Below are 26,304 nucleotides of genomic sequence, written 5' to 3' on the forward strand. Positions count from 1 at the left end.
AAATGTTCACTAGTTTGTTTATGTTTTTGCTTTCTGTTGCAGAGGTATTCAGTCACATTTTCTGGTTTGAAAGTTTTGAGAGTGGAAAACAAACATGTCAGTGTTGAAAAACAGCTTCTGACACCAGATCAAAGATTTATATTTGTTTTTGTTAGACCATGTACAATGGTAAATCAAATTCAACAACCTTTAACACCCACTTTTTCAATTTTCAACACTCCACATCATTTTCTCTCTCTTAATTCAACACCCTTTCAATTTTTACCTCTCCAATAGTTTTTTCATTCAACACCCTACCCCACCACCTTTTATTTCTTATTCTTATTTAATTTTATATTTTTGTTTTTATAATTACATAAAATTACAATTATCGATTATAATTAAATTAAAATGAAGAAACACTCAACAAATTTTTTTTTTGTAAAAACAAAATTTATTTTTATTTTCTTAACATAAATAAAATACAATACAACAAACTAAGTAAGGGTCACACAAATAGCTTAAAATGCAAGACAACAAACAAGCACACAACACACAAGTAATTTATTTCTGTATCCAAATCTAATAATAAGATTAAGAGAGTGAAAAACTTGATTATTTCTGGGATCCATTTCACTAAATAAACACTAAAACTTCAAAAGAAAGACTAATACAAAGCTAATAATAAGATTAAGAGAGTGAAAAACTTGATTTTTTTTCTGTGTCCAAATCAAATGATCCAAGTCTCTATTTATAGAGAAAAAAAAATTACGAATTTTGGTAAAAATAAAAATTATTTGCAATGAAATAATTGGGTCCAAATTATTAAGAAGATAAAAATCCGAGCAGCCAATCAAAACATGTCAAGTGTCTCCGTGGGCCAGGCATTCAACATGTTGAATTGTTTCAACACTTCCCTCCTCCAACTCACTTTTTTCCCATTTCAACACCCTCCCCTACAATGGTTCAACAAGGGTTCAACATGTTGAATGGCAAATTCAACATGCCATTGTAAATGGTCTTAGTAGAAAAAAGAAAGTTATTTTATATTTCTCTTTTGACTTCTCTGTTTTATTTTTTTATAGGCGTAAGTACATAGTTACGGCAATTTTATTGATTTCAGGAAACAGTTTTTATGTAAAAAAATATAGTAAGATGACGTACAATACACCAAATGATAGAACATCTTCCTGAACTTTGCGTATGCGGAAATTTTAGTGTAGTAGATTGCCCTTTTTAACTTCTTTTTTTTGAATAATTTTAACTTTATCGATTCCAGGATATTTTAGAATAATCAATTTTTTAGAGGTATAATACATAGGTGAATAGCTCATTTGAGGGATCCAAGAGGTATAAGAAGTTAAGGATTTAGACTTCAAATCCATATACATGTAATTTAGTTTGACCATGTTTTTGATGAATATTTCAAAAAACATTTATTTTTATTTTTTTATAATTTTTACTAATCAATTATTAAAATTGTATTTTTTAAAAACTTAGTATTCAGTCAAACTGCCGACTAGTTCAAAAATCAATCTCATCATCAATTATTAAAGAAATTTTTCTGACAAATTAATCAGTTAAATATATTAAGAGTCAAAATTATATATTCACGTGTGTGTATTATATATATAAAATATGAATGGGGAATCTTATACAATATTTACTAGTGTGATATGCTATTTCAGCACTTGCATGCGACCTATTAGTACCGACCCAATGGCCAATACCCATGCCAAAGCAAACCATACACATAAAATAGTAAATTCTTTTGGAATTAAAAATTGAATTATTTAACATTTTGAATAAATAATGTAGTAGTATAGATGTTGTTTCAATGTAGTAGTATAGATGTTGTTTCATTGTAAAATTATATGATTGTATTTTTCATGTACTCTAAAATATATTGATAATTTCTAAGAGTACAACAAACAACCCCGATACATTTAAACTTTTTTTGAAAGAAACCCCGATACATTTAATTATTAAAATTGACTAAATAAAGTGTAATTTGTGTTTCAGTAAAAAAATTGAATTTATGTCAACTTTCCTCTGAAGTGCGTAGATTTGAAAATAAGAGGAAATGAGAGTGTTCTATAAATAGTACATGAGTGTATAGTTTCCTCTCATATATTTTTATTGAAGAAATAGTTTTCACTTTTCTCTCATATTAAATTTAAGAATCTTAAAACTATTTTTTCATAAATTCAAATAAACAAATAGGCCCTAAGTCACATAAATAGTTTAAAGAATTTGAATTAACATTACGGAGGTGGATATATATATACACCAAAACATTGTATTATAAAAAGTTGAATAATAGTTAGTGGCCAATGTGTTTTTGATTAATTTGTTACATACAATAAAGTACAATAAAAATAACTATCGTTCCATCTCAAGGTCTCAAATTCAATTTTCGTTGGTGTCAGTTTGAGTGGACTAATTTAACTTCTTCAAAAAAAAACAATAAAAATAACTATGATAAGCAAATATTTGTAGCTTTTATCCAACGGGTTTTAGAAAGGGATTTTTACATTTTTTTTTACAGAGGGATTTTTACAAGTTGAAAAATATAAAAAAGTATTTAAATTTAATTCATGTACCTTTAGATTAATTATGTTAGTACTATTTTGTTGATCAAACATACTTATTATGTTAGTAATATTTTGTTGATTAAACATACTTTACAGTTCTATATTGGCCCTAGTACCTTAAGCCTCTGTTTGGTTTGGCTTTTGCAAAGCCAGAATCAATTCTGGAGCATTTCAAAAGCAATTCTGCAATATTTAACATGTTTGGTTTGGCTTTTCAAAATAGCTTTTATCCTCCAAAAGCAATTCTAGTTGAAGCTACAATTCCTAGCTTCTTACTTTCCTAGAATCAATTCTACACCCTCAATTCTATTAATTCCATCCCTGCCCTCATTAATTTAGTAATTTCTATTTATTTGTATTTAACTATGTCTATTTTGGTAATTATACATTCAAAAGTAATTTTGATCAAAACTATCCAAACAACAATCATTCTGTTTAATCAATTCTGCATTATTGCATCCAAACATAAATCAATTCTGTCAGAATCAATTCTGTCAAAATCAATTCTTTCAGAATCAATTCTGTCAGAATCAATTCTACACACCTCAGAACCAAACACACACTAAGATTAATAGATTATGTTGGGAAAAAGATTCCCAAGTTGCCACTATTATGCTAGGACAGAAAATAAAGAGGGAAAGAGATACTTCAGTTTTTCCAACAGAAAAAACTTTGTATGATTAGATGCCATATTAGTTAGCATGCATGATTGATCAGAACCAGCAGAAGCATGGTTGGATTAAGAAAAAGGTGCCTCAAATATCAACCAATATGATCTTCTTGACCTGCCCCCATTATTTTCCCTTTTGTCTCACATGGTGTGAGTGAGAGGGAAAAAGTCCACTTCTTTTTGAAGACCTTAAACAAGAAAAGCACATGGAGAGAGATATTATTACTCGCTCCGTCCCTCCCTCCGTCCCTTAATAAATGACCTAGTTGACAATATGCATTATTGACTTGATATACTTTGACCATACTTTTCTACTAATTCACAAAGATAAATAATATCATGTAAGATGTTGTTGGATTCGTCTCGATAAATATTTTTAAAATATTAAATTTTTATAATTTTTTTTAGTAGAGAATTGAAGATATCAAAGATAAAATATATGCATTGGTATGTGTGTCAGAATCAACTAGGTCATTTATTTAAGGACGGAGGGAGTAACTACTTTCTCCGATCTTTATTATAAGAAACAATTAGTAATTTTTTAGGTTTATTGTATAAGTGATTTATAACAAGATACATTTAATTATTCAATGAATCTAAAAAGTCAATTATTTCTTATAATAAGGATCCGATGGAGTAGTACAGGAAGAAAACAAGAATCAACCGTTACGTTTATTAGGGCAGCCAAATTTAAATCAATTATTGCTACTTTATTCCATTTCTATGTATGAAGCCTTTCTTTTTGAAAGAAATGTATCAAGCTAGAGATAATTAATCGCACCCTAGCCAGACAATGGTGTACCAGGTACCTTGGGACTTGCTATGTTGCATATATGTGCAATGTGATAGTGTACCATGTCCATATACGAATAATGCAAAATGGGGTCCAACTCCCACTCCATGTATATGTATTTGATTATATTAGATATAATCAGAACCGTCTAAAATATTTTGAAGATCATATTCTTGTTTTAAGATTTCAAGTTTTAGATATTGAAATTGGTAATTAAAACTCATAAAAATTGGTATATACGTGAATTAGATCGTTAAACACTTTCGAGGTCGAGGTCCTGAAAATTTGAGATTTATTGATATAATTAGATTTAGAATTTCATATTCTGCTCTTGGTTTTATTTCATAAAAGGGAAATTAGACCAGCATTATAAAATAACTGTTGCATGAGATTCTAATTACTCTCTCTGTTTCATATTAAATGATTTATTTGTTCATTTCACACCTATTAAATGCTTTAAGTGTTTTCGTCAAATATTGGTGCATTCACCATTATCATAAATGCAAGCAAATTTCTTAAAAAAAAATCATAAACTTAAAGTGGAAAATATTAAATTGAAAGTGATGAAAGTATTATTAATTAGAGTTATAAATGAAATAAAATAATTAATATTGCATTGAAAAATAAAATAGGTCGGTCATTTTAAGACAATACTCCCTTTGTCTCTATATGGGTGTGTTTGGTTTGCAAAACAGCAAGTACTGGACAGAACAGTACAAGATAGAACACAAGGCAGAACAGCACATGACAAATTTTTTATGGCATTGAGTAATTTTTTGTTTTATACGATTTTTGAGGGACAAAATGCTATTTTGTTATTTTAGACAACTTGTACGTGAGACAAAAAGTTGTGCTGTGGTTTAGTGAGGGACAAAAATATGAGTTTTTGTCTTGTCCCTTGCCTCCAGTTTGTCTTGTACCTGAAACAGTTTTACAAATCAAACACTGAACAACTCTAGTTGTTCTGTCATGTCCTTCATTTTTTAGCAAATCAAACGCATCATAAACAACCATTTGATTTTATTTTTGTACCTAAATATAAACTCTTTTTCAAATTCCTAGATGTATTTATTATTTTAGGTACCTCCGAAAATAAGACTTATTGTTAACCTTTGGTAAAGACTAGTAGTGGCTCGTGAGCTATGCTATGTGATTGCACGTGATCGATGATTTATCATCTCAAGAAAAAAATATTCAGTAAAACGACAGAACCAAAAATAGAAAAGAAATGAAATGGACCGTATGCGCATGCTGCTGAGTTTTGAAGCATGGGAAGGGAGTCCCTCTAAAAGCATGGTGGTACTCTCCTATCGGATCAAAGACACATAAAGCCTAATACTTGAGTGAAAGATTGTTCCAATATGTGAAGTGTGGGTTAAAGTCCCACACTATATAGAACATTAGTTAGTTGTGAATTATCATATAAGTTAGAGAGCGGAGGTGGTTTTACCACCCAGTTAGATCTGAGCACACGTTTGAGCTCAGTGGCGGATCGCCTATGAGATCTGTAGGAGCCACTGTAAGTCTGCTGCCCTCCAAGTTACCTATAATTATCATATTGTCCATAATTTGTCAAAAGTTACATTCGTGTTGCAGCGGATTGGCGAGCTTCAAAAACCCCAGAGGGCGTGAGTTTGGTCCATGCTACTTTTTATTTTTATTTTTATTTTCTATTATATTAATAATATTTTTATTCTAAAAATGAGGTCTAGGAGGGACTTGAACCGCCGTTCTCTATGATAGATTCAACAAAATAAACCACTGCACCAGTCCACAATTTTGTCATATCTTAAAATCGTTTAATATATATTTTGAAAATATTAATTTGGCAAAATTTTTTGCCCAGACACTGCAAAATTCCTGGCTCCGTCGCTGTTAGAGAGTGCATATATTTCAAACGTTAAGGTCTTATATGAAGATGTCGTGTGAATTTCACTTATGTAATTGCTTTTTATGTGTATCAATTAGCATCAATATTCTCTCTCAAAAAAAAAAAAAATTAGCATCAATATTGTCCTCCCTGTAATACCCAAAGTTATTCTTCGAGCTAACAAAATATATATATATCCATCAACGCAAGTTATCACTGAGCTTACCAATGGGTTTAACAAAAAAAAATTATACGGTGAAGTCATGCGAATGATTTTTCTGATGAAGTTAACACTATAGCATCAAAAGTGTTGCGAGCAATATCTCACTGTTTGTATAGTGGCATCAAAAGTTTAGTCCACATAGTATCATAAATTCATCAGATTAACAATAATACACTTAATCTAATTTTATTCTACCTTGTTTTAAGTGTAACACCCCACAAAGTGTAACACTTAAGACTATCACATGATATCAACAACTTTGTTTGCATGTTAAATATGCTAACGATAAAATAGTATCTGTAAGTCTAAGATGTTGCAAGCATTGTTAGATGAATTACTATTGATCATTAATCAGTTTCATAATGCACCATAAAAACTCCCAACCAAAAAACCAGTCTTGCCAAAGGTTAACTAACATCTTACCCATACGTGTGAAACTTATTTTCAACAACATAATATCAAATATTCAAAAGTTTGTCGTAAAACATTATTAAGATTCAAGAGTGTATTACTGTTGCTTATTGTCGGTTTATGCAAATTACTTCCACTTATAAACATTTATTCATATCTTCATTCAACTAATACGAGACTCAAAGTTAAAATAACAACAATATCGTTTTCTCAACAAAAAAAGTTAAATATGTTTTTGATCCTTATAAAATTAGGAACTTTTAAGTTTAGTTCTTAATTAATTTTAATAGGTTTTTTAATCCCTACAAAAAAATTACTTATAATTTTAGTCCCTATTACAACAAAGTTTGTTTAATTATCCTTAAACTCTTAAACTTTTGAACGATTTTTTTGAGACAAATTTAGAACACTATGAAAGATTCATTTACTAAAATTTACAATTTTTTAACATGAAACGAATTATGAATTTTTTAAAACGCCAAAACTTAAAGATAAAATTAACAAAATCTGAACGTAGAAATCAAATTTAGCGACAATTTTTTTTAAATGAACTTTTAGTAATGTGCTTAACACGTCCGCAAAAAATTGTTCAAAAACTCAAGAGTTTAAGTATTATAAATTAAACAAATTTGAATTGAGGAGGGACTAAAACTGCATGTAGGAAAAAAATTAGGGACTAAAAGAACTATTAAAATTAAGTAAGGACTAAACTTGAAAGTCCCCAATTTTATAGGGACCAAAAACATATTTAAAAAAAAAATATATATATATCGACAAACATACATTCTACCACAATGCAATTTCGGTCTAAGCAAATACCGGTAAACTTGTAACAACTTTAACAGCCACAACCAACTAATAATATTATTACAGTACTACCCATATATTTTTTTTTCTCTCAAAAAAAAAGTATATATTTTTTTAAAAGGAAATGCTCCATACAAAAAATAAAAGTTGAAAACACAACTTTTGGAATCCTCGTAATCTATGTATAAATACAAGAGTTGTGTTATTTCAATATCTATATATGTGACAACCAAAATTTTACAAAGGAAATGAGGTTGTGGCACAATAACCAAAACAATAGAGAGAGAAAGTAAATATAATGTGAGTATGAGAGAAAAAATTATCACAAAAGTTGTAAAAAATAGTTGTTCAAATATCATTTCTCAGATACAACTCTCAAAACTTAAATATTATTGTGGTCCCATAAAATGACAACAAAGAGTCAATGACTTGAAAATTGCCAACACCTCTGTACTAATTAAAATTGCCAACAAAGAGTCAATGTAGTAAAAACTTTAATCAATTTCACACAAATTAATTAAAAAGGTAAATAGCATTAAGCTGCATATTCGGTGTTGTGAAAATTTAATTCAATTAATTTACATTTACTGATAAATAGAAAATTAGACATGAATGAAAGATAGACGGATAAAAAGTTGAAAAATAGAAATTTACACATAAATGAAAAGTAAATGGACAATTTGTGCAGAGGTTGGGATTCGAACTCCGGATTCCCCACTTCTCCACACATAATGTGTGTGAATCTAGCCAATAGGCTACTTCCTTGACAAAAAAAAAAGGACAATAAATCATGTCGTTAGTTCTTTTTAAACGGCAAAATTAATCATCTTTAAACTAAATTCATAAATTTAGTAGACACAACGTTGTTGTAGATAACTCTTTGATTCCATTGTAAAATTTCGTAACATTTGATACTATAAAGTTAAAAGTGTAAAACGTAAATGATATAAAAATATATTCTTTATTAAAACACATTTTCTTATGTTTGAACATTTTATCTAAAACGGTTTTGAAAGATGTTTGTTGTACAATAAAGACCTCAATCTCACGAGTAGAGAAACTTCAATCATATTCACACAACCATCTATCTATAAAATAAAACGGTGCATCCATAAAATAAAACAAAATATAAATAAACACCTGTAAAAAAAATAGAAAACAAAACGTGCCAGGTTTTTTTGGTAGCAAAATTTGCCAGGTTTGAAACAGGCTGTTGATTAATTGATTTAGTTGTAAAAGTCGAATAAAATCGTGTTGATTAACTCGTGATGATTCTTCCTTAAAAAAAAAAAAAAAACAAACTCATGGTGATTCTCCCTCTGCCAACAATGCAAGTAATTTACGTTTTTCTGTTAGTAAGTAAGTACTAGTGTTTTTTCAAAAAAAAATATTTGATTTTCTTTTTTGAAAAGTTTTTTGAGCAATGTATATATGTCAAAAAAAAATAAAAATTGGTGTTAGAGCAACAGTTTTTTACCGTACAAGTTGTTTTGTGTTTGAGCAACGTTAGTTTATACTTTAGTTAGAAATTTAAAAAAACGTAAGTTAAAAGAATAGTCAATTTATATGCATGAGATTTGCTAGAAGACACTACTTATTTTTATGTGAGAAAGCTACACCTTAGGGTGTATTTAACTATTTTTTAGTTATAAGTATAACACCTTCTAAAAAATAAGTGGGAGTATTTTAGCAAATGCCTATATGAGTTGTTAAGTATACCCATTTATTTTTTTAGGAGTGTGTTAGTAACATTCACCTTAAGATGTATTTAACAATTTTTTAGTTATATCTTTGCTAAAATACATTTTAATAAAAACTACTGGGTGTATCTTAGCAAAACAAAGTGTATGAAACAATTATAAACACAAGCCAACAGTAGAAAACAGCGAGAGAGAAATGAAGAGAGAACACAAAAGAATTTGTTGACCCAGTTCGGTCCAAATTGACCTAGTTTGGGGGAAAGAGCAACCATCTGTTTCACTATAATGATGAGTAATCTTACAAAAGAGATATCAACGGGTTACAAGAATAAGTTTTCCACTTAATTCTACCCTAAGTCCCAATCTCTTCCCGTAACCAAGTGACTCAATCCTAATAGTGTTTCCCAAGGTGAATCAACCCTCAAACCCTAGTGTTTGTTGCCAAGAGACAGACTCTATACAAACTCTAGTTTTGTTGTTGCCTTCCTAAACCTTTGTTTTAGTCCCCTCTATATCAAGGTTTGCTATGATACAAAACCTATATTTATAGTAAAAGAATCCTCAATAAAACTGGAACAAATCTAGACTAGTTCTGAAAATCGACCCCCGACTTCCATAAATCGGCCACCAATCTTTGCCGAACCAACAAACAAAAAATTGGAGTGCGAAATTGGCCACAGAGCTCTGAAATATATATATATATATATATATATATATATATATATATATATATATATATATGGGTAGGGATATATTATTGACTCCAAGAGTAACTTTAAGGAGTTACTCCACATCTCCACCTTTAATTTTATTTTAATCTAATGGATTACATTTAAGTCTTATCAATAATCATGTGTCTCACTATTCTTGATCATTTTAACAATAATAGGTTTTTTTTTTTTTTTTGCTTTCAATCAACATTTATGTTTCATTAACACAATTAATAATTGGTAAGAAGAAATTATTTTAATGTTTCATCAAATGTTTTTTTTTTTACAAGATGAAAAAGGAAAATTAAATATTGTTAGAATGATCAAGTATGATGATGCACATGATTATTAATATGACATAAATGTAGTCCATTAGATTAAGATAAAACTAATGATGGGGATGTGGAGTAACTATTTAGAATTAGTCTTGGAGTCAAAAATCAAAATATCTCTCCCCTATATATATAACGATATAATCTCTTAAAAAAAGTACTATTAGATGTTAACATTTCAATCATATGTAAAAAAAAAAAACCAATAAACCTAAATAACTTATCTTAAATTATCTATAAAAATGGATAATACATAAATTTTATGATTTAAATTAAATCATTGATATTTTACCAAAATAGAAATTTTTCTTTTAATAGATTTTAGCTTTTATAGATTTTTTTTTTCTTCATAGAGAACGTTTATATAAATAAAAGATTAATTTTTTGTGCGCTAATGCATCGAATCATATTATGCAAAAGGAATAGTTATGAAGATATTTTAAAAATTAATCTTAAAAAGTGATATCGCAAAATAAATTCATTTTTCTGGCATGTTGCATAATGAATTCATTAAATGCATGCATAAGAAAAATTTACATTTACGGTACATGTATAAATTAAAATATTTTTTTAAAGATAAATATCACTAATTAAATGACACTAGGAAAGCTTTACACCAAATTTTCTATTAATTAAAACCAAGTTATTTGAACTTCAGTGGCAAGAGTTCATTCCAATAACATATATGAAAAATAACGAATTCGAAAGAAAAATAAAATTCTATTAACTATTTTCTTTCTGTTATTTAGAGAATCTCATTTCGAGCTTCATTATTATTCTGGAAACACCATTGCCATTTTCTCAGCAATATTTTTTCTTCTTCTTAAATTCACCCCCCTAAGTCTCCACACCAAAAATATGTTCTCAAAAAATCTAGAAGGATTTTTTAGATAAACTCACAAACACGACTTAACTTATCTAGATCTTATTCTCGGTGTTTCTTTATGTATTCCATTTTGATTTGATAAAAATTATACACATAATTATACTGTCGTTTGAATTCAATGAAACATATTAAATCCATCAATATTTGAATCATATGCTGGTGTTCATCCAATGATATCGGTATTGTCAATTGAAGCAGACTTTACACTTTACTAACTAGTAGTTTTTTTAGGGGATTTAATTATAAGATTAACTACTTAAAATAAAGTAGTTAAATAAAAAAGAATTAATAAAAAATAAAATAAAATGAAGTAGTAATATATTTCTTTGGGTAAAAGTATGTAATTATTTCTTTGGGTAAATGAAGCAGTATATATATGAAAACAAAAAGGGTAAAAGAAGATGAAAGAAAGAATAGAACAGAGGAAGAAGAAAAAGAGATTAGAGAAATCAAAAGGCAACAAAGTGCATTTCAAAACTTCAAAAAACTCTGAAACCCAAATTTCACAGAGAGAGAAGAAGAGGCTTTTCATTCTTCAACTCTCTCTCTCTCTCTCTCTGAAACCCTAACCTCGTTCACGAACTTCTTCTTCCTCACACGCCATCATTCCGGCAACCGGCGCCGGAAATAGCTTATGACTCCTCGCCGGCGAACACTCCGTTCTATTAATTTAGCTAAGCTAGGTTTCAGTTTCATACCGAATTCAGAGATCTCAACTAATTAACCGATTTTGTTAATTTTTATTTTTTTGATTTATTTTTTGAATTAAGCATTGTAACTGTCGCCGAACGTGGAAACCGTTACCGATCACCGGTTACGGATCCCGATGGCGAGGGGAGGACAGTGTTTCGAGAAGCTTCGGAGGTGTATTCGGACGGTTTTTTTCGTGGCGGCATTGGTGGCGTCGTTGGTGGTGACGTCATTGCCGGTGGTTGTGGCCGTTGTTGATGTGCTTGTTCCTTGCGTTTTGATTTCGAGGTTCACGTGTGTCAGGTGTTATGGTTTCAAGGAGCATTTGAGTCGTTACTCTTTTAAGAGTTCCTTGACGGATATTCCTCTTGTTTCCATCATAAGATCCTTCGTCATTATCTGTATGATTCCGTTTTTCTCCTTTTCATCACTTACATTGTGATATGATGCGATTTTATGATTATTGTGAATTTATGATCTACAAAATACGGTCACGACACTGACACAGACACATTGGCAACGGTACAAATAAAAATTTGAAAAAATGATTTGATTGAAAGTAATCACATGTGTCGCCTTCCATTGAAGTGTCGGCGTGCTACATTGAATTAATTCAGTTTTTCAAACTTTTAATGTCGTGTTCGTTGTTAGTATCTCTTGAATTTATGACCCTCCTGTTGTTGGTTTTTGTAAGAATTGTCTATTGAGCTTTGAGTTTTACTTTATCAGTTAGAGCAAGTAATTTTTCTCGAGGTCGAGGGTACATGCATTGCCTAATTCATCCATGGAGTTAAATGTTTTGTTCATTTTGTTATATTGTATTGTATTTCAAAACAAAAATAAAGAGTATTGTTTAATGTAATTTGAAATTAATGTTCTTTTGGTGTACATGAAATTAATTATAAAGTTGAAGTTCATTGAGAATTAAATGGATGTTTTTTTCTTTCCGTAAGTACAATTTAGATGCTAAGAGTTTGCATAGACATTTGATATGTTGGGCGCATGTTTGAACCCACCATGCACGTGGTGTGTGTTAGTTTTGTTGCTAGGATCTTTAGAATAAAAAAATAAATTGATGTTTATCTAAAACTTTTTATGTCAATGTGTTTGTTTTCGTAGAATTAAAACTTAATTAGAATATTATATTTTAGAATTCTTACGTTTTAAGATTGATATGAAGTATTAGTAGCGCAGTGTCTCCTTCCCCGCACTGTTTAATTAAAATTTTGTTATTATTACTACTACAAAATGAGTTCTACTTTTCTCAATTTGTATTTTTAATAAGAAATCTTAACAGTTAGTAGTAGATGAATAGTCCATGTTTGTTATTAATCAGTGTAGTTTTCATGTATAAAAGAGTGATTCTCATACCGAGATTTTCGATTTAAATGAATGCAGGTGTTTATTCAATTTGTGATGGTCCCGCTCTCTCACATGGTCCTTATCTTGGAACAGTGACTCTGTGTTCATTTGTTTCGATTGTTGTCCTTTCCGTCAAAGCTTGTGTTTTCACTGTCAATTCTCAGATTGAAGGGGAAGCTTCGGTTTCCCTTGCAAGGAAAATACTCCATTTGAAAAAGTCGTGGGGAATGCCTGTCTTATTTCTCTCGTCAGTTGTGTTTGCCCTCGGCCATGTCGTGGTTGCTTATAGAACCAGCTGCAGAGCAAGGAGAAAGCTCCTATTTCATCGTGTTGACCCTGAAGCTGTAAGCCTTGAATTGGTTTTCTTTTACTTTTGGATTTTAGTGTTGTAATTTTATGCTCCAGGTTGATAGAAATTTTCCAAGTACACAAAGCATAGATCAATCTATTGTATTTACTTTGGTGACTCACATGTAAAATTATTTATTTATGGCTAATTAAGCAGGTCCTTTCATGCAAAAATGTTTTCTCTAGCTATCAGAAGGCCCCACGCTCTCCGATTCCTTCTGGAGGGAGAACCCCAAAAAGTGAAAGTGAAATGAAGCGGAGACCCTTTGGAGCAGCTCGTGATGAAGAAGTGCCAGTTAGATTACTTGCAGACTCTGACAGCTTATTCATCACCTGTCAAGGTCTTACTCTCCATTACAAGCTAAGCCTGCCTGGGTCACCTCCTTCACTTAGCTTGTCCTCATCTTCATTCATTGAATCTAGTTCTGTTTGCTACACTTCATCAATGTCTGGGGGAGTATCGAAATTTAGTAGACAATTGCCATACGTGTCTTCGAAAATCCAGCGGCAACTATACAGGACATATAGCAATCAATTCCAAGACTCGTCTTCTTTATATGCTCCTCTCTTAGATGGTCCAGTAACGTCTCCGCTTATTTCTGAAGATATCCCTGTTTTTCATCTAGATGAAATTTGTGAAGATGGCGAAACAGTTAAATCAGATATCCCGTCTTTGGATCAAAAAGTAGAGGGCAGTGGCCAAGTGGGTATTGTTTTAATACACGGCTTTGGTGGAGGAGTATTCTCTTGGCGGCACGTAATGAATTCTCTCGCTCGGCAGAGTAATTGTACGGTTGCTGCCTTTGATAGGCCTGGTTGGGGATTGACTTCAAGGCTGCGGCGGGAGGACTGGGAGAAAACAGAACTGCCTAATCCTTATAAACTTGAAAGTCAGGTAATTACTCTTTATCCTTAGTATGATCTGTATTAGAAAACATTCACTATTGTATTATTCCCAGTCTCAATTAAACAGGCATTTAGCCGTGCCGGATTCCTATTCAAGTTGAGAGTTTATTTCTGGGTTCTAAGGCCTAGAGCTTTTAATTTATTACCAACCAACACGCTGTCCAAAAAATCCACTTCTGATGGATCTATGTTTTTCAGGTTGACCTGCTGTTGTCTTTCTGTTCGGAGCTTGGATTTTCGTCAGTTGTGCTAATTGGTCACGATGATGGAGGGTTGCTTGCTTTGATGACTGCACAAAGAGTTCAAAGGTCAATGAATTCTTTCAACGTGAGTATTTCTTCCTGCTTTCTCATGTTAAACATTAAGTAGATAATGACTTAATCAGTTTTATCAGCTGCATGCGGCAGCCTTGCTTTTATCCAGAATCACATTTGAAGTGGGCCTAGTGAACTTTAGATGTTAGTTAATGTGTATTGTGATAGCAAAGGTGCTTTAGTCTCCATGAAGATATTAGATGATAGTGTGAGTTGAGAATTTACGTAACAGCACGATATTTATTTTTTTGATTTCGTGATTTATTTGTCATTGTTTTATGTGTGATCACATTGGCTCGATATAATCTATTATATACTCATATAATCTATTATATACTCTATGTGAATAAACAATTATTATAATATTGGGATTAGCATACATATTCATACATTGAATAATATGTTAATTGCTAACTATGCAACATAATAAACTATGACAACAAAAAACAGGATTCAAAGGACAATGGATAAATACATAACATTTAGATAACTTGGTATTTAGTTGTTAGTGTATCTATGAATGTTTCATTTACACAGGTCGCTTTATTGGCATTCAGCGAGCTGTCTTATGCAAACTAGCAATTGTTAATGATTGAGGTTCTAAGTTTTGTGGCTAGTGTGTATCTGACATTTCTTGTTGGGTCTTTTTTGTCATTCAGGTTACAGTGAAGGGGGTTGTATTGGTAAATGTTAGCTTGTCTAGGGAAGTAGTTCCTTCATTTGCCAGAATCCTTTTGCACACCTCACTTGGAAAGAAGCATTTGGTTCGGCCACTACTAAGAACAGAAATCACTCAAGTGATCAATCGGCGTTCATGGTATGATGCTACCAAACTGACACAGGAAGTTTTGAGTCTCTATAAGGTATGTATGTGCCTTGAAGCTATATGATAATGTGAACTAGATCTATTCTCTATCTTTTTTGTAAATTCATATTGCAGAGATAATAAATTGGATGGAATGGAAAATTGTCACTTAACCTAGAGTTAAATGCTATATAATAAACTCTCACAAACTTAAATTCCATTAGAATTTTTTTGGTTTTTTCTTTGTTTTAAATAGTTTGGCAAAGTGAATACGATTTTTATTAGTTTGACATATTTTCCGTGTTGCACAATTTTTGAAGAGTTGTTATAAATTGAGATAGACTTTTTCTTATCCTGGTGAATCCTCATAGAGTTTTCTCATCGATTATAAGTTCAATCTGCCATCTTTTATGTGATCTCTCCGTCTCTTTTTAGTTTCTTCTGGATGTTTATTTCCTCATGCTTTTGTTGAGCATCACTTGGGAGAAAATTTTATTGACCTGTGTCTAGTTTAATCTGTAGCCTTTTATGCGATCTTTCTGCCTCTTTTTAGTTTCTTCTAGATTTTTTTCCCTCATGCTTTTGCTGATCATCACTTGGGGGAAAATTTTATTGACTTGTGTTCCGTGACTTTTCTTGTGTGTTTAGGCTCCATTATACGTAGAAGGATGGGATGAAGCAGTTCATGAAATTGGTAAATTGTCATCTGAAAACATCCTTTCTGCAAAAAATGCAGAATCGTTGCTACAAGATGTAAAAGATATTTCATTGTTGGTCATAGCTGGTGCTGAAGATTCACTGGTTTCTCTGAAATCTTGTCAAACGATGGCATCAAAATTTGTGAATTCTGTAAGTATCCATGTTCACGTTTATTTTATCCATTATTCATAATGTGGGTATGTGAAATTATTGTGTGTGATTTGTAGTAGCAGGTAGAAAAACAGAATACTCTTTGCAATCCCACTCCATTTTTGTTACATTTTCAATTTCCCTTGCATTTTTCATGGCGTATGGTTACTTTTCAAAGTTTTCTAATACCTATCCATTTCACACGCAGAGACTGGTTGCAATCTCAGGATGTGGCCATCTACCTCACGAAGAATGTCCAAAAGCTTTGCTTGCAGCAGTATTACCCTTCATCGGTAAACTATGCTCTGTATATAACTCACAAAGTTAGTAGGTCACCTCTTTCCAAGTTCATACATAGGTCAATCCATTGTAGGGCACTTTTCCTTTCTCGTGTCATTCTCTTGATTTTCTTTCCTTTCATCGCCTTTTACGCTATATTACTTCAAGAGAGAGATCAAAGGCAACATCTTTCTCTTGGGTATTTTTGATGTGTCAGTTTTATTTTTAACCTTTTTTGTTGTTTAGATGTCAATAGTTGAGCTGCTTGTCGCTTCCCACAAAAAGAAAGTGGGAAGTAGATGGCATAATTTGTAAATTTATCATGAGATTGATATTGAATATAATTTAGAATGGTTGTTTCCAGCTGCTGGTCGTTTATTTTCAAAATATTCGTAATGCAGCACATGATTGAGATTGGTAAAAGTAAAATAGTACACTGGTAATGAATTTAAAACATTTTTTGGAATGATAAGGAGGGAATTGAAACTTGAAAGGCAGGATAATTATTTCAAGTTTACATTTTAGAAAGGGTGAATTCTAGGGTGAGGGTCCAATTAAGTCCCTCACTGGTGGACCACAATACCCATATGAGATCTGAATAATTCATACACGGTTGTTGCGTAAGTTCAATATACAGAAAAGATGAAGTTGCGGCTAGAAAATGAAATTGAACCTTCCAAAATTGAATTGTGTTCGTGTCCTTGATGCCTTGGCATGTGGCAACAATGGGAAACATATACATAGATAATTTCTTTTAATAATTTCAGTGAACCAGAAATAAAACAAAGTGAGCAGCAAGCAATTATTGTCATTTATTCTGATTTTATTTCATTGCAACATCTTTTTCAATGTTATTACTTTTTCCTTAAACAAAAAATTGAAAGGTGTGTCGATGAATTAATGACTTATTTCTTTACATTGGTCCAAATAACATTTCAAGATCTTTCATTTGGGGAAATACCTTGATTCTTCTTCTCCATGGCTGCAATCATAAGCACCCTAATAAATGTTAATGCAAGGGCAATAATGGTGGATATGGACGTTTGGTAACAGAGGAGGGTGAGGAAAAAGATATGTGTGATCTAACGCATACGGTGAGGGACTTAATTGAACCCTCACCCTAGAATTCACAAGAACTTGTAGTAAAATTTTATTTCTTAGTTTTTTTTTTCTCCAAAATTTCCATCCAAAGATACTTGAAATATTGATATCAGGTTATAGGTTAATTTTTAGGCTTAATAGCACTTTTAGCCTCCTAATTTTTCAAAAGTTGCGATTTTGGCCCCCTAAAAAAAAACTACAAAACTGCCCCCTAAGTTTTGTAACTGTAGCAGTTTTGGCCCCCCTAAATTAAATTGAGTTAGGAGAAAAAAAGAAGAAAATGTGTATAAGTAATATTTTTTGGACTTGGCACATCATTGTCAAGTGGTCATAAGCATTTATTTTCTAACGAAGTTTGATGAAAAAAAGTAACCCTGTGATTTTTTTATTTTTTTTAGCAACCATATGAATATATTATTACTTAAAAATTCAATTTATTACAAAGAAATTGAACAATGAATTTGTTACAACCTTCTAACTTGTTACAAATATTTTTGCCTTTAAAATATTACCAGTTATCGAGTTTTCCATTTGTGATAATAGAGAATCACTGCTATTTAAGCTCGTGGTGGCTAAGCTGGATTTCGTTTTCCTATTGCTGTAATGGATTCTCTGACTGTGATGCTTCTTCGGTGTTGGTTGTCTTGCTTTCTTTTACAGCAACAATATGTCTGCTGGTTCGGTCAACCCTCTCATGGTTGTTCGGTGGTTAGGTGTTAGAAGCTTTTGCTAGTGCAGAGGTACATTATTTTGCTGGTCTTAACAGCAGTTTTTGTAGTTTTAAGTTTCTAAAAGACTTTTGCTAGTCTTTTGCTGGTATAATTTTTAAGTTTCTATAAGACTTGATCATCTGTTAATTGAAACTTGTGTTAACAGTGCAGTAGGATTAAGTTCAAAAGAATGGATTGAAATACATTCATTTACATCGCTGTCCATCTTATATAAGAGAATTCGATGTGAAAACATATATATAGTTGATTTGGTAGAATAAGTGTTTTCTCTTCCTACTTTTGAGTTTTCAAAGAGGGTTGCAAATCTCTACACTAACTATAAGATACTTTAATACCAACATTTTGAGCAAACTTTCAAAAATATAATTTAAACCCAACATCATGATGATAACACATTCGAGGATAATGTAACGTAATGATGATGATACCACATATTTAGGGAGGATGTAATGTAACGTAGATGAAATTAAAACTAAATAAAATTACGTATTTTTTGAATTGATTTTGTGTACTTGTGCAACTTTATTCGAATTTATTCAATACACAACTTTTATTCAAATTTATTCAATACCAAAATGTGCAACATATCAAAAATCATTAAAAAACATCCGAACAACCAAGACATTTTAAGTCATTATATTGATCAACTCCCTCACCACTTAATTCAATTGGGTTGTCCTCGACAATTTCTGGGGCACCTGCTTTTAGATGCGAATCAAAATAACAGGTTCTTCCTCTTCGTCCCGTCTTGTTGAAATTGTACACGGGCATATTCACCTTACTTTTTTGTCTGGTTCCTTCACATTTGATATCGTACCATGTCACGGCGGTTTTTGCTTTTTTTTTCTTTTCTTCTCACCCTCCTTTTTTATATGAGCATCTCCATGTCTCTGAGACATATCTGCACAATGTAAACATCGGAGATCAAAATCTACTCTAATCCTAAAAATTCTATTACAAATTCCTAATAATTTCATACAATTTCTACCACAATTTGATCAATTCTACTCTAATCAATATCTAACAATTCAATCAAATCATAATCTATCTAACATCATAAAATCATAAATCATAAATAAAAAAAACTAAATATGTGACAATTTATCCAAAAAAATCTAACAATTCAATAAAAAAAACTAATGCAATATGATAATAAACATTTACTTGATTTGAGATTGTAATTGGTGTTGACTGATTTAAACTTGGAGAAAATCGCAGCAATGGAGATCAAAACTGCAACAATGAAGTTTGAGAAATCCCTATGTTCTTATGTTTTTGTAACAGAACCCAATGTCGTGAGTGAACTCACATTGACTTAATTTAGATAGTCAATGGGACTTATGCGTGACTTATGTCACGTTGTGTTTAACACACTTGAGTTAACATACAGAGAGATATTTTGGGTAGTTCGGTTGGAGTGAGTAAAACTTGATGGGAGAAGAGCAACTTTCATTTTCATTAATAATCAAGTTATTTTGAGTCACATTTTAAAAATGGAGAATGCTAATCATTGCTTTTGGGGCATTGGGTAAGAGGATAAAAATAGAAATATAGCCTCGAAAAATGGTGAAAAGTGATAAATTTAACATTTTAAAAGTCAAAATATTGTTGAAACCAATGTAAGCATACTATTTTTGGCTTCCTTAACCATTGTCTCATGGTTAACAAGACCCTTTAAAAATAAAATAAAATTATTTTGAGTCACTTCACTTTTTCAGTCTATATGTCTTCCTTAACCATTGTCTCATTGTCTCAATATGTTTCTTTGCATCCTCTTTTTGATGGACGAAGAAGTAATAGTATATGAATGCACTAAGGGACATTGTCATAAAACGTGATTCATTCATGATATTTGGGTTCGAACTATCCAATTCTGAAACATTAATGTCATACCCCAAATTTTGACCTAAGGTCCCACTGACACAGTCTCCGAACTCGGACCAGACTCACATTTCAGTGAAAAATTCGGCAGGGAGGTATTTTGAAATACCTCATAAAATTCCGAATCGGGCCCTCTTCTCTCAGTCTAAAATTTATTTCCATCTTTTAAATTTTTATTTTAACTTTAGTCTAAATTTAGATTAAATTTCTTTTATTCCCATTTTAAATTTTCCTTTTTATCCTTTTTAAAAATAAAAATATAGACATTATCCTTTTATTATTAATTTTTCTTTTTTATTAAATCCCAAAATTGTCCAAAGTCCCAAAAATGTCCATGAGTCCCAAGAACAGTCCAGGTTCATGCGTAACAAAGCACAAACCATCATCCTCATCCTCATCCAGTCTGTTACGCGCCTATCTCCATCTCAATCTCCTAAAATCTGCAATTTTTGTAACAAATCCTTGTCCCCAAACAGCACTATAAATACATAACCTGCATAACAAAGAAAAACAACAACAGAATACGGGAACAACAGAATACGGGAACAACAGAACACGGGAACAACAAAAAACAGAGGACGGCATCGCAACACAACACACAACAGAAGCCAGAGAGACGCGCATAAGAAGCAAAATCGCACAACACACACAGAGGCGCACAACCGCAACACGGCAACACAACAAACACGTCGCACAGAACCGGCACGGCAACACAACACACGCACACACACACAGGAGCGACACGACCCCAAGCACACAGCAGCGCAAGCCAACACCATAACAAAACCAGATTCACGGAAAAAAACAAAAAGAGGTAGTATTTTCTTCACCTTTAGATCTAGGTCTCTGTGTGTATATTTTTGAACATCTAGGTTTAGAAGTGAACGGAGGGAGAGAAGTGGAAGAGAAAGAGCGAAAAAAATCAAAAAAAATAAGCTGTTAGGGTTCCGGCGCGGTGGCGCCGCCGCACTGGCCGGCCAACCACCGCCGGAACCCCCATCCCCTTCGCCGGAGGAGAAGAGAGAGAGGAGAGCTAGAGAGAGAAAGAGAACGGAAGAGAGAGAAGGAGGGAGAAGAAAATGAGAAATTTAGGGTTTACAACCCTTATATATCCCCCAAACGGGTCAACCCATGACCCATGACCCGCGACCCGGTTCGTTTCCTTAAGCCCATTTCTTTTTTCTGCTTTCTGCACACCCCTGTTTACCACTGCACCCCACCATGTGTTTGGACCTTTTTTTTTATTTCTTTTTCGTATTTATTTATTTTTCTTAGCATTTTAATTTTATTGCAGACCTTAGAATGTAAATAGGCTTTTTATGTAATAGTCATAGATTTTATATTTCTAACTTAGGGTAGCCGCGCTTTTATTCTTTATGCTCCGTTAGTTTATGTATTTATTCAAAAATCACAAAAACATGCAAATAACCAAAAAATCACAAAAAAAACATTTTTCCATAATAAACCTTGATCCTAAATCAAGTGATCGTCCTTTTTTCATTTTATTTTCTCAATCAAATATCAATCAATTTAATCATACTTCGAGTTATCTTTTTTTTTTTTTAATAAAAAACACAAACAAATTCTTATTTGCCACTTGGCCTTTATTTTTAAAACCTTTTTCAAAAACTAATAAAAAACACAAAACCAATCAAACGTCGTTTTCTACCCCGAACTACGAGGTTTTGATCCTTCACGGGTACGTAGGCAGAGGACACTCGTCCTTCCAAACAATAAAAAATGTAGATAAATTAGGTCTCACTTTATTTTCTTCTTCATCACATTAATTCCTTCTTTTCAAAAGCAAGCAAGTTATAGCGCATTAAATTAAATAAAACCAAGAGGTTCCCGTAGAGTACTGCGGACATAGAGGGTGCTAATACCTTCCCTTTATGTAACTAACCCCCGAACCCTAAATCTTTTCAAATAGGGGTAGTTTGAACTTTTTTCCCCTTTTCTCAATAAAATTAAATGTTCAGTCGTGAAATAAATTAGTGAGTCAAAAGCTAATCAAATAGCCTTGATCTCCGAAAAATGACGCGACAGAAATGGCGACTTCACTGGGGATCCCCTAAGAGGGTTGAGCCTAACTTGGCCTTATTTAATCCTCTATGCTATAACTTGCTTAAAACAAAAAAAAAACAAAAACAAAAAACAAAAAGATGGAAATAGTTGTACATATCTTCTCTTTTCTTTCTCCTCTTTTCTCTTAAATATGAGTGGTGAGATAAAGCCCTACACCCGGGCTTGAGAGAAACATAAGATAGGACGGTGGTATAACCAAAGTGCCTTTCCGAGAGTCAAGTCTCGTGTTTAGGTTCATGTGGTACAACCCCACTCAATGGAGGGATCTTGAAAGTAATTTATGTTGGCATGAATAGTCGTGTTGGCATTATATTTTCAAGTGACCGTCGAAGTTGAGGACCTTTAGTTACCCTTAACCCATCTTAGCCTTTTAGGACGTAGTGCGGTGGCTAACCAAGAGTAGTCTTGAATTAGTTGATACGCGATACTACACTCAAACGAAACTTTCCTACGAATCTTATTGGATCAAGAGTAGTCTTGTAACCCGATAATATTCGGAAGTGGTTAATGACTTTGGGAACTTGGTAGAACCCGTGATACAGGTACAAATGAAACCATAGTCCTTACCAAATGGCGTTGTTACCTTTAAGCTCCATCGTTATGGACCTAACATCACCATGCATTCCATGTTCTTTAGCATAATCATGCATACATGCATTCATTCATAAAAACTTTTTTTCTCTCATTAATATCAAAGGACTTAGATAAGTTCTTGTAAACATCAAAGATATGGATCTTGTAAGAAGGAACACCAAGAAATACAAACTCAAAAACCTTAACTAAGCTTTAGTTAAGAACTTTTTTTTCCTTGGTTTCGTTCTTACTTTTGAAAGGGAACCAATTGCAACGTCTTTACAATTTTTAAATAAAACAATGTTCCTTATCAAGTTTACAATTACTTTGACAAGTCCTTCAAAAAAAAAAACAAGAAGAAACGTGTCTGTTTTTGCATAAGCATGCATCATTTGCATTCATAGTTTCAAGTCAGAGTCTTACACTGTGTCTTTTCTGAAAGAGGTCAATCCATCTCAAAAGAGTCATGGCATCCTCGTCTGAAACCCACTCGCATTTACAACACTCGAACAATCATGAGGAAAAGATGGAGTTCCTCGAACAAGAAAATCAATTGCTCCGTAAGGAAGTGGCAGTCATGCGAACTAAGATGGATGAAATGACTGAATTGATGAAAGCATTGACGGCTGCACATAATCAACCGCCACCTCCTCCTCCTATCAGCACTCAGGCCGAAGCAACTGTCTCTATTGTCCCTGAATGGACGATACCTGTCAGTACTCCACCAAATTCAATGCCAGAAGGTCGTCCTTGGGGTGTCCCTATTTGTCTCAGTGAAGTATTCTGCCCTGTTGCTTCTGAAACTCAGATGCCTACTCATCAATATGCAGCTCATGTTCCTCCGCTTCCTGTAAGAGCTCCTCCAGTTGTCATGAATTATTCAACACCTATGATGCATACTGTTCCACAAAATGAAGAACCCATCTTCCATTCAGGGAACATGGAGCCCGACGATAGAGTGAATGACTTGCGGGAAAAATACGATGAAATGCATCGAGAAGTGAGGGCTCTCCTCGGGAAAGAAAAATTTGGAAAGACCGCTTATGATTTCTGTTTGGTGCCGAATGTCCAGATACCTCACAAGTTCAAGATTCCAGATTTTGAGAAGTATAAAGGGAACTCCTGCCCTGAGGAACATCTGAAAATGTATGTAAGAAGGATGTATGCATATGCTCGGGACGATCAGGTCCTAATTTTCTACTTCCAAGAAAGCTTGACTGGCCCCGCCTCAAAATGGTACACGAATCTAGACAAAACAAAAATCCAAACTTTTCGGGATCTATGTGAAGCTTTTGTGGAACAATACAGTTATAATGTGGATATGGCTCCAGACCGAAGCGATCTTCAGGCAATGACTCAGGGAGACAAGGAAACATTCAAGGAGTATGCCCAGCGATGGAGGGATACCGCTGCCCAAGTCATCCCGCGTGTAGAAGAGAAAGAGATGACCAAGCTCTTCTTAAAAACTCTCAATCAGTTCTACTACAAGAAGATGGTCGGAAGTACGCCCAAGAATTTTGCTGAGATGGTTGGTATGGGTGTACAGTTGGAAGAAGGGATCCGAGAAGGACGATTGGTCAATGAAAGTGTCCCCGCAGGCAGTTCAAAAAAGAAAGACCAAGAAGTGAATATGGCGAAAGGTCATCCTCGACGACAGGCTCATCCGCAATTAAATCCACCTCATCAGGCTCAGAAAACACCGCAGTATGATCCGATTCCTATGAAATATGCGGAGCTGCTTCCTTCATTGCTTGAAAGAAACCTTGTCCAGACCAGACCACCTCCGCCGATACCTAAGAAATTACCGGCTAGGTGGAGACCTGACCTCTTTTGTGCCTTCCATCAAGGGGCACAAGGTCATGACGTTGAGCATTGTTTCTCCTTGAAGATTGAAGTCCAGAAACTGATTGACGATGATGTTTTGCCTTTCAAGAATTTGAATCCGAGCGTGTAACTGCAATTGGGTTGATGCTTATGTCTTCTTCTGCTACTCGATTTGTTTCTAGTGATATGTTTGTTTTTTTACTACCTTTTCAAAAAACATCCTTTCGTCCCGCCCGAGATGAAAGTGAACTGGTGTAGGGCTTTTTGCTTTGAGAAATTGTCATCATTAATAAAAAGGTCGTTTTGATCCCGACTTTGCTTTTATTTTGTGCTTTTTCTTGGAAAATGGTAATACAAAAAACCAAAAAAATCTTTCTTTAATCATTCTCAAATATCTGCATAATCATAACTTATACTTACTTGTCAAAATCAATAATCAAATCATGCATTAATAAACCCGTTGAAAACAATAACCATGTACTCTCTACCAACTTTGAGTTCCTTGTATCCGAAGCTGAAGAAGAGGAAAGTGAAGAGGCTCCCGATGAGATCTCTCGCATACTGGGGCATCATAAGCCGTCAAAGCTACAAAAAAATCATGAAGATAGTTCAGAGGATGGCAATCGCTTACAAAGATTAGCTCGAGGTGCTATCATTTTCTTTGCTCGGATATCCTGCTTCAGTACACATTTCAACAGGGGCATCCCCCCCTCCTTCCCTCAAGTATACAACATGGAGGTCGTGCTTCTCGCGGAGGTCGAAGTCCCAACAATAGGAGTTCTGCTGAAATCCAAGTTTGAAAGAACTTAAAATCACAAGAGGTTGAAACAAACTTCCAACAATAAGGTTTGTCCCGTGACTTTCAAGAAGAAGACTTTGTGCCCAAAAAGGTACTACATTTCCAACTAGACTCCAGGGGCAAGTGGACGCCTAACCATGAAGGCTCATGTGCAAGGACTTTTACAACTATGGATGGTGACAAACTTGCACTTCCTATGAATGCCGGTACAGTCAAGAAATACTCTGTCAAACATAAAAGCTCGATAAGTCGTAAACCTGAAAAAGTACGGCTTAGGCAAAAATGAGCGTCTCGGTGGACTGAAAACCCAAAAGGGCGGTCCGGGCAAAATTTAGAGACATGAACAAAAACGATTATCCTGATAGATTGAAAACCCGAAAGGGCGATCTATGCAAAAGTTAAGGATCAAAAAGACAAAGTAACTGCATCCGGCCAAGCACAATCCACTTGGGGCATCCAGCTATCAAAAGACCTCCGACTCGAAGCATCTGCAGATCAAAGACTCGGAACAGGGGCATTCAAAGTTGTTAGGGAGAATAATGGTTACTGTGTTCAATGTACCCTCCCCATTACATTTACCATTTTTCCAAAATTTTCAAAAAAAAAAAAAAAAAAAAAAAAAAAAATCCGTGGAGCCATGCCCTTGGCAGGTCACCACTCAATTCATCAAACTTGAGCCTGTGCCCATTTATTTGGAACTCTCATTTATTCTATTTGCATAATTTCTTCTTAAAGCAAAAAATTTTAAAATACAAAACTTTTTTTACATCTCTTGAAAAGTG

At 33.2% G+C, this 26,304-nt stretch overlaps 1 protein-coding gene across 2 annotated transcripts; it reads left to right on the plus strand.

Moving 5' to 3' along the window:
* Positions 1 to 11,376: 11,376 nt before the first annotated feature.
* LOC11427196 (uncharacterized) lies at positions 11,377 to 16,891 on the plus strand. 2 transcript variants are annotated; one of them, XM_024777257.2, is made up of 7 exons: positions 11,377 to 12,066; positions 13,064 to 13,371; positions 13,530 to 14,270; positions 14,480 to 14,608; positions 15,255 to 15,458; positions 16,049 to 16,249; positions 16,458 to 16,891. In XM_024777257.2, the coding sequence occupies exons 1-7, from the start codon at positions 11,802 to 11,804 to the stop codon at positions 16,575 to 16,577; spliced, it is 1,968 nt and encodes a 655-aa protein (XP_024633025.1). In that variant the 5' UTR covers positions 11,377 to 11,801; the 3' UTR covers positions 16,578 to 16,891. The 2 variants fall into 2 exon arrangements, with proteins under 2 accessions (XP_024633025.1, XP_003597830.2); XM_003597782.4 differs by having other exon boundaries at positions 13,533 to 14,270.
* Positions 16,892 to 26,304: the final 9,413 nt, after the last annotated feature.

The sequence above is a fragment of the Medicago truncatula genome, chromosome 2, assembly GCF_003473485.1.
Source record: "Medicago truncatula cultivar Jemalong A17 chromosome 2, MtrunA17r5.0-ANR, whole genome shotgun sequence".
Lineage (NCBI taxonomy): Eukaryota > Viridiplantae > Streptophyta > Magnoliopsida > Fabales > Fabaceae > Medicago > Medicago truncatula.

Excerpts from the sequence above, each read along its gene's own strand:
- LOC11427196 (XM_024777257.2), top strand. The coding sequence starts at position 11,802 with ATGGCGAGGGGAGGACAGTGTTTCGAGAAGCTTCGGAGGTGTATTCGG. Across the intron at positions 14,271-14,479 it reads CTTATAAACTTGAAAGTCAG|GTTGACCTGCTGTTGTCTTT; the intron begins GTAATTACTCTT and ends TATGTTTTTCAG. Across the intron at positions 15,459-16,048 it reads AAGTTTTGAGTCTCTATAAG|GCTCCATTATACGTAGAAGG; the intron begins GTATGTATGTGC and ends TTGTGTGTTTAG.